The sequence below is a fragment of the Pelophylax lessonae genome, assembly GCF_965119305.1.
Source record: "Pelophylax lessonae genome assembly, chromosome: 2".
In the NCBI taxonomy this organism is placed as follows: domain Eukaryota; kingdom Metazoa; phylum Chordata; class Amphibia; order Anura; family Ranidae; genus Pelophylax; species Pelophylax lessonae.
The window spans coordinates 355,685,373-355,698,827 of NC_138769.1; the positions used below are offsets into that span (position 1 = coordinate 355,685,373).

At 42.2% G+C, this 13,455-nt stretch overlaps 1 protein-coding gene across 1 annotated transcript in view; it reads right to left on the minus strand.

Moving 5' to 3' along the window:
- STPG1 (sperm tail PG-rich repeat containing 1) overlaps window positions 1-13,455 on the minus strand; it is a 146,268-nt gene that overhangs the window by 41,122 nt on the left and 91,691 nt on the right. The window contains exons 5-6 of the mRNA XM_082244545.1: window positions 10,298-10,477; window positions 7,025-7,136 (exon numbers count right to left, since the gene is read on the minus strand). Of these exons, the coding sequence (XP_082100671.1) occupies window positions 7,025-7,136; window positions 10,298-10,477 (292 nt within the window). The remainder of the gene's footprint in view (window positions 1-7,024; window positions 7,137-10,297; window positions 10,478-13,455) is intronic.

The window sequence follows — 13,455 nt, forward strand, 5'->3', positions numbered from 1 at the left end:
ACGGGGAAGGGGTTAACATCAGGGGCAATCAAAGGCTTAAATGTGTCCCTAGGGGTGCTTTCTAACTATGTGGGGGATGGGTTTTCTGAGTGAACACAGAGACCTGTGTTCCTAAATAGGAGGAACACAGGATCTCTGTGTTCATTACTGACAGAACAGCAGTCTGACGCGTTTACAACAGCAGACCGTCATTCTGTCTCCACGGGGAGCAATTGTGGGTGCCAGGCAGACATCGCTGATTGGCTCTCCCTGTGGCCAATCGGCGCATGTGTGCACCCCTGAGAGCGCGCGCCCCCACTAGCGGTCCCACGAAGCAACGTACAGGTAAAGCGTTTTGCGGGACAGAGCCGACCTTCCGCAGTAAAACTATGGCGGCTGGTCGGCAAGCAGTTAAACTGACTGCGGGAACGAATTGTCGGTTTTAATTTTAAAAGCGCTATCAAAGGATTAGGTGGGATGGATACTGCAAATAACACTGAAATCGTGAGAAATATATCTTTCCAAAATCTTTTGACTACCGGACAATTCCATCAGATATGAAGGTCTGATCCAAGATCAGTACAGCCTTGAAAGCGGGATGAGGAGTAATTGGAGGAAAATTTTGCAGTTCTGGCAGGTACCAAGTAGTCTCTAATGCAGCTATATTTTGCGAAGAGGATTTTGTAGTATTCCAAATTTTGTTTCCAAATAAAGTCCAAGATCAGACTCCCCCTTAGCTACATATGAGGGTGGACTAGAATTAGGTTTAGAAATGAGTTGGGCATAAAGATTTGAAATAAGTCATTTTGCATGGGGGTCATGTTTGCTCTTGAAGCTTGATATTTTATCAAGTGTGAGTCCTCCTTTGATATAGGGCATATATAGATTTTTTTTGTTTGAAGATACTAGAAAAGTCCTGAATTTGGAAGTCCAGGACTTTTACACCAATCAAGGAATGTTCATTTAGAGGTGATCCATGTTTTGAAATATTTAGGAGAAGTCCAGGCAGGGTAAAAAAGGCTGGATATTTTTAATAAATGATAGGAGTGGGACATGTGGGGATTGTAGGCCATAAACCGATTTATATCTGTTCCAAATGGCAAGGGAATGTTTAGTGACTGGATTAGTGAGTTTTTTTACAATCAGAAGGCCATAACCATAACAGATTAAATATAGATAATGGGTCACAATCAATAGATCCCAATGCTTCCCTGAATGGGATCTCACTGGTTGCATGGTATTTGGTATTTGTGCCAGATGAGCCACATGGTAATAGGTGGATAAATTAGGGAGCCTGAGGTCAACCTAAAGTTTTGGAAGATAGAGAATATGCTTAGGCAAATGGGATTTTGAAGGGTCCCAAACAAAATCTGTCAATTTCCTCTTAAAAAGTATGCTGGAACAGAAATGGGCAGAACTCTTAGGTAATATAGTAATTCATTTTAATGACATTAACTTTACCTATTAAAGATAAGGGAAGAGAGGACCATTGTGTTAATAAATTGGCAATTTGGCGCAAGATAGGAGGGAAAGAGTTCAGAAAGATTAGGCGTAAGAGTGATTCCTAAGTAGGGGAGGCGGGCAGTGGACCATGAAAAAGGAAGAGATGCTTGTGCTTGTTCTACAGCTGTGGGGAGTAGAGATATATTTAGTGCCATGGATTTTTGGGGGTTAATGGTTAGACCTGAGATGTGAGCAAAATGATTTACAAATAAGATTAGGGGCAGAGATATGTGGTGAGGTCATAAGAATTAAAATGTCATCAGCAAATAGACAAATTTTATGTTGATGTCCTGCTAATTCAAGACCCTTGATTGAAGGGTCAGAGCAAATTGATTGGGCAAGGGGTTTGATGAGTAAGGCAAATAGAAGTGGGGAAAGTGGGCAACCCTGGCGTGATATTAAACCTCTGCAGATATTAAATTTGATTTGATTTATATCCTGCAAATTTTACATAAGCTTTAGGTTTATCGTATAGAGATGAGATCCCACTGAGAAATGGACATAATGATTGTAGGACATAATGTAGGTGGAGCCACAAAACCGTATCAAATGCTTTTTTGATATCTAAGGATAATTTAATCAGAGTGGTGTTTGGTTATCATTGAAACAACTGCTGTTAAAGTTTCAGATCAGAAGGAGTGTTCCTCAAGGAGGCAATTAAGGGCTTCGGTCAATAATGGAGCTAGAATATGGGCAAATTTTGTGTAGTACAAAGCTGAAAAGCCATCTGGGCCCAGGCACATATTTAATTTAGGGGATTTAATAGCTATCAAAATTTCACTAGTGGTAATAGGATTTTCAAGGCAATCGCGATGGTCTAAGGGAATAGCTGGAAGTGTAATTTGTGAGAAGAAAGAATCTGCTGAAGCCTGATCAAAGTGATCTTCCTTTTTATATAAGAAAGCAAGATGTTTTTGGAAGGCATGAAGGATTTTTACAGGGTTGCTGGAGTATGTCTCTTGGCAAAATTTCAGTCGTATTGGTTTGGTAGGGCGATTTAACTTTTTGAGGGCTCGTTCTAGAAGTGTATCAGGTTTATTGGCTTTAAAGTAAGAAAAAATGCCTGGATTTACGTAATAATTTATCTGTGGAGTCTGAAAGGAAAATATCAAGGTCAAGATGCGCTTTATCTAGTTGAAATTTGGTTTTTGGAGTAGGATTCGAATGAAAGAGCGCATGAGATGAATTAAATTAATCTTCTACCTTTTGCTGTAGCAGACGCTTTTTTTTTTTTAAGGAAAGAGGCCTGGCGAATACAAACCCCTTTGGAGCACAGGCTTATGCGCCTCCTAGAGGGTCAACAGAGAAATATCAGGAGTTGTGTTGTTGGTCAAATAGTCTTTTAAAGCTTTTTCCAAATCTGTGGCGTGAGATGGATGAGATAAGATGGAGTCAATAATATGCCACGTGAGGTCGTGTGCCTTAAGGATTAGAGAGGTAAAAGTGGTTAGTACAGCACTATGGTCAGTCCATGTAAAGGGAATAATAGAAGAGGAAAGAAGTTCAGGAGTCATGCCTATTGTGGTGAATATATGATCAATTCGGGAAAATGATTTATGAGGATGAGAATAAAAGGTGTTTTGCAGGGTTCATTTCAAGCCAAGAGTCTAGCAGTGAATATTGTTAGAGTAATTGTCGGAATGTATGTTTCCAGGGATTAGAGGCGATGGGAATTGGGGATTTATGGGGATTCATCTAGACATGGATAAAGGACTTGATTTGAATCTCCACAAATTATTAGCCTGCCCCTTTTTTGAGGGTGTAGTAGGATACTACTGTGATTGGAGAGTCAGATAAAAACCCCGTGGGTATAAGTTATCTCCCTTCAGGATCCTTAATCACTGTCTGGAGAGAAAAAGGTGTTGTGCAATGGAATGCCACCAATACTCTTCTTTGTTTGGTCTTAGCCAAAGCCGTGAAAACTTGAGGGTATAAAGAGCTAAAATATTTAGGAGTCGCCGTGGTAGTGAAATGGGTCTCTTGGAGACACACTACATGCGCCTTTGTTGATGCCAAGGATTGAAAGACTTTAGGACACTTTTGCGGTATTTTAAGGCCCTGTACGTTTAGAGTAAGTACATTCAAGGGGGCCATAGGAAGGACACAAAAGAGATATAGTCATATATTGTATTTATGGATTGTGTAGCCACACATACCTTCGGGCTGCTGGGTGCATGAACCCAGAGGCCAAGTATCTATCTGTTGAGGTCCTCCAGTCCTCCAAAAGGACAGGTAGGAGAATTACCCAAGGATAGAAAATGGGGAGAACAGTGACAGTCTCCCAAGACCACAACAGCCAAAACGTAGATATGTAGGAAATAAAATTAGTTTACACCCAAAATCAGCGATAATATGTAATGAAAAAGGAAAATAAAAGGGAAAGAGGGGTAGGTAGGGAAGGGTAAGGAGGGGGAAAGGGGAAGAGGGGAGGAACAATGAGTAGGAATACATTATAGTTCACTGTATGATATTAATTTATGAACTAGGTCAGTTGACCTATTGGTTAACAGATAAAGTGAACAGAAACTATTAATATATCTGTGTTCAAAAATATTTCCAGAATATCTTTTAACATATTTAGAAGTAACTAAAAAGACTAAGTGAAATAAGGTTAAGTGGAACAAAAAAGCATTAGGCAGATAAAAAAAAAGGGGGGGGTAAAGGCGGTGTTTTTGCATTTGTTGCGCACTCCCAATGAAGTCAATGGGCTTAAAACACTCCATTCTCCTTCAAAAGTAGCTTGTGTATTTGATCTACAGATGTTTGAATGCTTAAATAGGACAATATAAAAAACATAGTGTTTGGCTTATTGAGCATTTTGGAGCTTTGAGCTATAAAATACGTGAGGGTATGAATAGGGGCTAAATGTTTAAATACAAAATCTAGTTACTATGTGATGCACAAGCCTCATAAATTAACCACTTGCCTACTGGACACTTTCACCCCTTTCCTGACCAGGACACTTTTCAGCTTTCAGTGATGTCACACTTTGAATGACAATTGTGTGGTCATGCAGCACCACTGTAAAAAAGAAATATGGGGTGCACCTGCACTACAGATTGTGTATTAAAACACAAATACTGAACTTATTAAAACTTTATTAAAAGGGGACCAGATGGTTATGCTGTCTCCAACTTACCACAAGGGTAAAAAATATTGGGGGTCGGGGTGTGTTGGTTTGGGGCGCTACCACCTTGCACTACACAATGTGTAAATAAATAGTGTCTGTGGTCCCAAAAAAGTGCACTGTGCTCACTTGATAGCGAGAGAGTGCAAAAGTTATATTATAACGTATAAGGTGCTGCGTGCTGTATATGATACTGAAATGTGCAATAGGTGCAAAAAGATGGTACTTTCATCAGTGCGCTTTGCTGAGTGGATTGTACCGTCTATGTATCAATCGTTAGATGCAGATTGTGTTGTGACCTTCTGACTACTGGTCAGTGAAAAGTGCCAGAGTGCAAATGAGTGAATAAACAATAAATTTTAAAACTTTTTATTGTGACATCCCCTTGCAGGGGAACTTACATCCATGATCACTAAAACAATCTTAGTAAAATGGTGAGTGAGTTGTGCCCATATAGCGCGTGCTGGGAGTGAAAGTGCTAATACCGCAGGTAAAGCACTTACCAGAGGCTCTCCCTTACTCCAAAGCCAGCCTGGTTGATCGTTTCTCCCCTTTGATGCCTGCAGGGCTCCTTAGATTGCGTTTGATCGTTCACAGATATTGTTGCAAAAGCATCTAGGGAGTCAGTGTACAAAAACCAAGAAGGCTTCCATTGCGTAGTATAGTAGTATATCGGGGGAAAAAATAGTGTCAACTCACTGTTAGGAAGTTCACCGTCAGCTTGTTTGGTTTGTTCCTGGTGTCCGGCCGTGCGGTGCTTCCGCGTTTCACCGGGCCAGAACCACCTAACCGGAAGTGACGTATGATGCTGTGTTGCCGCTCTACGCATTTCGTCACTGCGACGTCATCTGAGGGCGTTGCAGTGACGAAACGTGATCACGGATGTAAGTTCCCCCGCAAGGGGATGACACAATAAAAAGTTTTAAAATGTATTGTTTATTCACTCATTTGCACTCTGGCACTTTTCACTGACCAGTGTTCAGAAGGTCACAACACAATCTGCATCTAACGATTGATACATAGACGGTACAATCCACTCAGCAAAGCGCACTGATGAAAGTACCATCTTTTTGCACCTATTGCACATTTCAGTATCATATACAGCACGCAGCACCTTATACGTTATAATATAACTTTTGCACTCTTCCGCTATCAAGTGAGTACAGTGCACTTTTTTGGGACCACAGACACTATTTATTTACACATTGTGTCATGCAGCACTGTACCTATATGATCTATATTTTTTTTATTTTTTGAGACAGATAGAGCTTTCTTTTGGTGGTATTTAATCACCACTGAGTTTTTTATTTTTTGCTAAACAAACAAATAAAGACCGAACATTTTGAAAAAAAAAATGTTTTCTTCAATTTTGTTATGGAATTTTTCTTCTTCACTGATGAGGCTGCACTGATGGGCACTGATAGGCTGCACTGATGGGCACCAATAGGCTGCACTGATGGACACTAATAGGCTGCACTGATGGACAATAAAAAGCTGCACTGATGGGCACTGATAGGGCTGCACGGATGACCAGTGCCCTGATTATCAGTGTAAATATGTGCTGTCACAGGATTTTCGGCTTTCCTTTCTTCACACATTGACATCACTGAGGAAAGGATATACCGATAACCGCCATTTTGTTTATATGGGATCAGCTGGAATTGGACACAGGTGCTGATTGAGGAGCTACAGGCGTGTGAATCAGCAAATGGTGATAGCCAGGTCCCCTGCAACATTTTTTGATCCCACTGTAGTGCAATCAAGCACAGCCTACATTAGAGTGGCAACTCTGCTCTGAATACAAGAGCAATGCATCATTGTTGCCACACAATCACAAAACTCTGCATTACGAGGGCATCACTTGCAGGCTCTACAGGTATTTATAGGACTTTGTAAGGGGACCAAGAAAAACTGTAAGTCTAAATGCAGATGTGCTGAAGCACATTTTTTTTAATAGGAAGCCACAGTTCTACTTTAATTAAACCTGCCTACACTAAAATTGCAACTCTAGTAATGGTTTGAGTGTTGGTATTGTGCCAGCTCTTACTGAAAAGGTAAAGTGATATAGGCTATTAGCAACAGCTCCCCCTCCTGCTCCCACCATCTCTATCCCTGCTGCTGCCAAATCCCACTGATGCCCCCCGGAGAAAGAAGTGTGTTGGCATGAATATGCTTCATGTTCAAGTAGATGAAGGTCATGCAAAGACTGCATACATACCAACACAATCATACCTAGTATCTTCTGGTGTTGGTGGTCATTCGTTTTCAGTCATATGTAGGCTGAACATTTCTAATGCTGTAGGAATTATTGTTGGGTGGGGTTGCATACTGGCATAAACATAATTTTCTTTAAACATTTGCTCTAGGTTTAAATGGAATGCTGATGTAATGAATCATTTAATGAAGAGAACTTACAAGGTGAAGGTACTTTAAGAGGGTTAACTTGTACAGCCTCTCTCTTTGTTCTTGAGACAAAAGCAGCTTGAGCAGATACATTGTTATTGGGAAGACAAGAATTTATTGATGCCTGGAAAAAAAAACATTTTTGTCAGAAACACGTAGATATTACAGAGAGATTATATGTTTTCTAGCTTAAACAGTCAAGATTGTCAAGATTAGAAATGCTACTTAAAGTGGCCATACATAGCTAACCATATATCATTTTGAAATCATTTAAAGTCAAAGAACTAAAGACAAAACTTTATTTTTTATTTTAGATAGAGTAAGGGGGGGTATAACCTCAGTCAGTTTTTTTTTTTTCATCATCTTGGTCCTATTGGAGAGATTTCCTTTCACTTCCTTTCCCTTGCCCAAAACACTAAATAAGGGAAAATCCCTCCAAACTGTGGAATCCTAGGTTGTCACCAGAAGTAGTGTTCCCTGTACTTCTGTTCTGGTGGCAACCCAAAATTTGGGATTTTCTTTTACTTTTACTGATAACGGTAAACAAAACAAATGCAGAGAATGAATCCACTTCAGAGGTGCACAATAATAAAACCCTGACAGATGTTCTAATCCTTCTCTACTGTATCCAAAACCTAAAAACGTTTTGCCTTTAGTTATACTTTAAGTGTCGGGTCACCAGGGGAGGGCTGGCAGCCTAAGGCCTTGGGGGCAAGTCCAGTTAAGTGGCCCATTGAACCATCAAATCACCTCACCATCCATGCCCACCTGGTTTTATAACAGATATTGATGTTATGAAACAAGACAATCAGGCCCCGTTTACACTGGGGCGATCCGACTTGCCAGGGCGACCTCATAGCGGCCGGCACGGACTTCATAACATTGAAGTCTATGCTGGTCGCTCCGGGTCGCCCCAAAGAAGCTCCGGACCCTTTTTCTAAGTCGGAGCGACTTGTGTCGCTCCTATTAGAACGGGTCCACAGCTTCTCTATGGCAGGCAACCTACGGCGACCTGTCAGGCGACCTACGGCCTGACAGGTCGCCCCAGTGTGAACGGGGCTCATGATGCAATGTGGTAACATCATTTAATGTTAATAGAAACAAAGGAGGTTTAACAAAAATACATGACATCACACCAGGCGGGGCCTAGGAAGCTCCTGTCGGGCAGAGATCACTCTGCCTCACAGAGAAGTGATTGTGTTAGTATTGTGCCGGCCGGGTGCAGGAGCGTGTTCTGCACACTCATACCGCCCTGCTGCAGCTCTGTAAATATAACATTGCGACCAGCAGCTATATACAGTGTCTGGCCCCTACATTAATCCAGCTCTTAGTGTGGCCTTTTTAACTAGCATCAGAGCGGCCCAGGGGGCAATTGCCACCCTGCCCCCCTTCCCAGTCCTCCCCTGCGGGTCACACTTATGCGATGTGGGAAGGCTGCGAATTCGCAGCCTGTTCCCGCATCGCAAACGCACCCTTGGCAGTTCACACTGCCATATGCGATACGCTGGGGTAATGTTAACGACACCCCCAGTTTGATCGCATATCGCAGTGCAATCTTTACAGTACGCACAGTGTATGGCTGAATTCGCACCGCACAGCCGATCGCATGTAATGAAGGAGCAGTGCGCACTGATATTACATGCGATCGCCGCAAGAGTGTGAACCGGCACTTAAAGACATTCCAATTTATACTGTGTGGGTTTTCAAACACCAGACAAATACCAAAACTATGATTTAAAGTATATATTGTTAGATAAATATAGTTGTATAAATACAGTAGATAGACAATTACAAAACAGGGAACCATATGTACATTGGTATTTACAAACTTAAGCCGGCCGAGATTCGAAACATGTATGGGCAGGCAGGGCCGGTGCTTCCACTAGGCAAACTAGGCAGCCGCCTAGGGTGCATTGCCACCTAGGGCGCAGCCATGAGTCCGCACTCTCTCCTTGTGAGCTGAGGGGAGGGGAGGGGTGGCTGTGGGGGAGGAAGAAGGGGCAGTGGAAGATGCCAGGTGTCTTGGGCAGTGCGGAACTACCAGGCCCTGGCTTTCCACCACTGTTAGGGGGCCCAAAGAGGCAGGAAGTGAGTCCACCAGCGTGCTGCCTGAATGATGATCCTCTTCGGCTGGAGCTGAGCGGCCTAACCCCCGGGCAGGAAGTGACTCTCTGCACTGAGCTGATGGGCAGCCGTTTATTTCCCTGGGTCGGTATTAAGCAGGGAGCTGAGGAGAGCTGAACCTGAGCCAGAGCTCGGCACTGGAGGGCGGAACCTTTACTGGAGCAGAAGCGACGAGGCACCAGAAGGGTCTGAAGAGGTTGGCAATGAAATAAGTGTGGAGCTCTCTGACTGCTGCTTTTCCCTCCACCAGGAGCCAGTTGGAACTGTGGTGAGCACTGTGGTCCAGGAGAGGAGTGTCCTGGGAGAAGGAATCAGCAGGATCACAGTGAAGGAGGGCAGAGAGTGGGCCACTCTCTACATACCGCCCAGTGAGTGTGCCCAGAACAGGGGATCAGGGTCCCTGGGTGTTACATGGAGCATCCCTGGTATGAAAGGGAATCGGGGTCATCAAGTGTGCCATGGGGAATCGGAGTCACCAGGTGTGACATGGGGGATAGGGGTCACCGGGTGTAACAGGGCTTTGGCATCACCAGGTTAACCATGAGGAATTGGGGTCCCTGGGTGTGCCATGGGGGAATGGGGTCCCCAGATGTGACACAGAGAAACATTAGGATCCCCAGGTGTGACATGGAAGAACATCAGGGTCCCCAGGTGTGACATGGAGGAACATCAGGGTCTGACATAGAGGAACATTGGGGTCACTGGGTGTGACAGCATGACATGGAGGAACACGGGGTCCCTGGGTGTGACATGGAGGAACATTGGGGTCAGTGGATATGACAGCATGACATGGAGGAATATTGGGGTACCAGGGTGTGACATGGAAAAACATCAGGGTCCCTGGGTGTGACATGGAGGGACATCAGGATCCTTGGGTGTGACATGAAGGAATATGGGGGTCACTAGGTATGAGAGCATAACATGGAGGAAGCATCAGATCAGGGTCACTGGGTATGACACAGAGGAGTTTTTAACCATTTCCCTTTTTCTTGGGGGGGGGGGGGGGCGCAAGTAGCTGGTCTTGCCTAGGGCGTAAAATAGTCTAGCACCGGCCCTGTGGGCAGGCTGAATGTACCCAAGCTGATCAATCGAACAAACTAGTGATTGGTTAGGAGAAAGTGATCTGTCCCATTTGGATGCAAATAAATGGCATACACTTACACTGTACTGATTTGGAGCTGGTGTCTGATGTTTTGTGTCTTCCACTTTTATAGCTATAGGCTGATGGAACATGCTGGAGTTGCTTTTGTTAAAATCCTGTTTTGCAAACAGGGCATCTTTAATGTAGTATGAGTTTGGTGCAGGGGTCCGACTGACCCTAAAGAAGGTACTTCGAGGGGCCTAAAGAATAAACAGTGCAATAAATATTTTCTTTAACGCAATATTAGTTATCATTCATAACAAGTCAGTTTTCTAGTATCAAATCATATTATTCATAAACTAAAATATAAACACATTAGTGGAAGTTTCAAAGGAGTGATTAACTACAGCTTTTGCACTAAGAATATGTAAAAATACAAATACTGGACCTGTTATGTAATGCCGTATCATGCACAATATTCTATAAAACAACTGTTTGGGCTGGCCTACAGTGCATGTTTAATGGTCACTCTACACTACAGCATGCTTTACATTTAGAAGAGGCCTATCCCTTAAAGGTAATAAAAAAATGTAAATAATCAGCGCAATCCCCAATTGATAAAGTAAGAAACACACACAAAGCTGCAAGCAATCAGTGCCAAACACAAAATATCTCTTAAAGGTAATCCATGCTGTAAATAAAGGGATGCCACCTTTGCTGAATGCTCATTTTGAAAGTAAATATAAAAAATGGTGCAGCGCTAAAATGTTGAAACCAATAAACAGGAGTAATGTCCATAAAATTCAATAAATCTGGGAATGTTCATAAAATCCAAAGCCAAGATTGAGGTAAAGGTGACCCGTGTTGAGAAGTAGAAAAAAATCACCAAACATGCGTGATTCCACCACCACAGTTAATGCCAGCCTCTCACCTCCATAAACTGACCACAAGGGCCATTGCGCTTTATCATAGACTCTGGTGAACTCCTCCTGTCCCAGTCTTACAACCATGGAAACCACAGCACCTCAGCGGATCGGCATTAAGATTCAATATCTGGTGTGTAAATCCCAATGACAGCAAATCACAGGGTGTACTAGGGTTTTAGGTCATTCGCATCTGCAGTGCTGGATGATAACTCCCCAAAGCTACATATATTTTTTAGTTTGAAACTTTAATATGTGTAAACGGGTTATTTCATTTTTGTCGGTAGGTCAAAAAATCAGGCTGTATGTAGCGTCCATAAATCCCATTCTGTCAGATGTGAACTGCAGCTAATTCCATCATGTTCAGAATAAAGGATAGTATATGATCATTTGGAGAGAGTTATATCCCAATGTTCCTCTGAGTATAACATGGCAACATAGGACCATCCACGGCACATGAACTGCAGCCACGACACTTGTACGTAGTATTCGGTGGAGCAGAGGAGCGAGTGCGTTCCCTGTGTCAGTCATTTTGAAAGTGCTGGTTCCTTGGCTGTTAGATTGGTAAAAAAAAAGGCTTTAATACTTTCTGAGTCACTAATCTAGAAGAGATGTACAGATCAATAGTTCTAAATTTCCTCTGACTTTACTAGCTCCCTGCTCATACCAGGTACTGTAACTTACTAAGAAGGTATTTAGCTCAGAGGCAGCTAACCTTATGTGCCACCAATATTTAGAGCAAGGCTAATCCTTCCTGACCCACTAGGTCAAACTGTTAATTGCTGCCCCACAAGGTCACTGTAGTAAGGGCAGGAGGAACAAATTAAAGATCAGAGTTCCACATGGCTCTTTGCAAAGCAGGAGCAGCAGCAGGGACATTCTTCCTCCAAACTGAATGGCAGTAAAGAGAGTGTAAAGCCAATGCACATGACACTCCATCCAGCAGATGATGTTATCCTTGAGAGTTAACCCCTTCTGAGTTAGAACTACAGTAGCAGGAAGCCAGCAATGAAAAGGCATCCAACAATCCAATGAGGTAGCTCCTAATGATTAGCCCATTTGGCATTCTAACATAGTGAATCTCTTCAGAGATTCTACAAAAGCCAGGCTAACGATAGGCTGCTCCAGATAGCTGCAGTCATAGAGACCAGCTCTAGAAGTGATGTAGCAAAGAATCTTGATTGAAGAGAAAAACAGAGAAAACTAAGGAAAAAAAATTAGCACTTTAGCACATTAGAATGTGAGAAAAAAAATCTAGTTGGCCAGTGGCCACACATAAATAAAATCACCTCAACTTAAAAATGTTCAGATTTTCCAGTTTTGGAACATATTTAAAGAAAGGTGATTTTCTCTTATGTGCGGCCAACCAGACTTTCTTCCTCACATTGTGAATCATGTAATGAACAGGACCAGCACATTTTAGTGTGCAGTGGAGGTGGTAGATGCAGAGTCTGACCTTGAGCAGTGATTACTCTTCATTTAGCACATTAGACTTTTTCCAACAGAACTGAAGAAAATGTGTCCACCTTTCTAGGATAATGGCAAAAAACTGAGACATGCTGGTCGTAGGAGGGGTTATCCTGAGTTGGCCTACAATTTTTTGTTAGTCAATGTCTAATCCTCCTGTAAGTGGCAGTATAACCTTTGTCTTCAAAGTTAGTGAATATTTTGTTTTTCATGCAGAGAATATTATGCTGGCAACACACATACATTTTTTAGGCAATTTCAATACTTGTCCAATTGCTTTTGACCATACAAAAAATCTAATGAATCAAGGCAAACCTACAACTTTCACTTTGGATTCACTTCTGAAAAAACTCAATATATTAAGGCTGATTTAGTAAAGGAGTTGAGAATCTTCAAACTATACACTCGTGTTTACTTACATCTGCGTTTGACTATATAATCAAAGTAAATATTCACACAATTTATTGTGTGAAGATTCTCAATTAATTTAGTAAATCAGTCTCAATATGTTACACAGTGTGCATAGGTGCACCCTTTTTAAACTTTTTGGGAGTGAATCGAAACCTATAATTGCAGGTTGTCTTCATACTTTAGCACTAAGATATTGTGCTATAGCAGGGGTGTCCAACCTGAATGTGGCTCAACACAAAATCATAAACTGAATTAAAAATGTTGGATTTTTGGGGGGGGGGGGGATTTTTTGGAAAAATACATTTACAAATAGGGAACACATGTGGCGAAAAAATGTTTGAAAAATCTCCCACTCTTCACAATCATGTCTTATTAATGCCATCAGTTTTCGGCAGAACCTATATTTCTGAGGAACTATTTTCAAGGATAAAGCACAC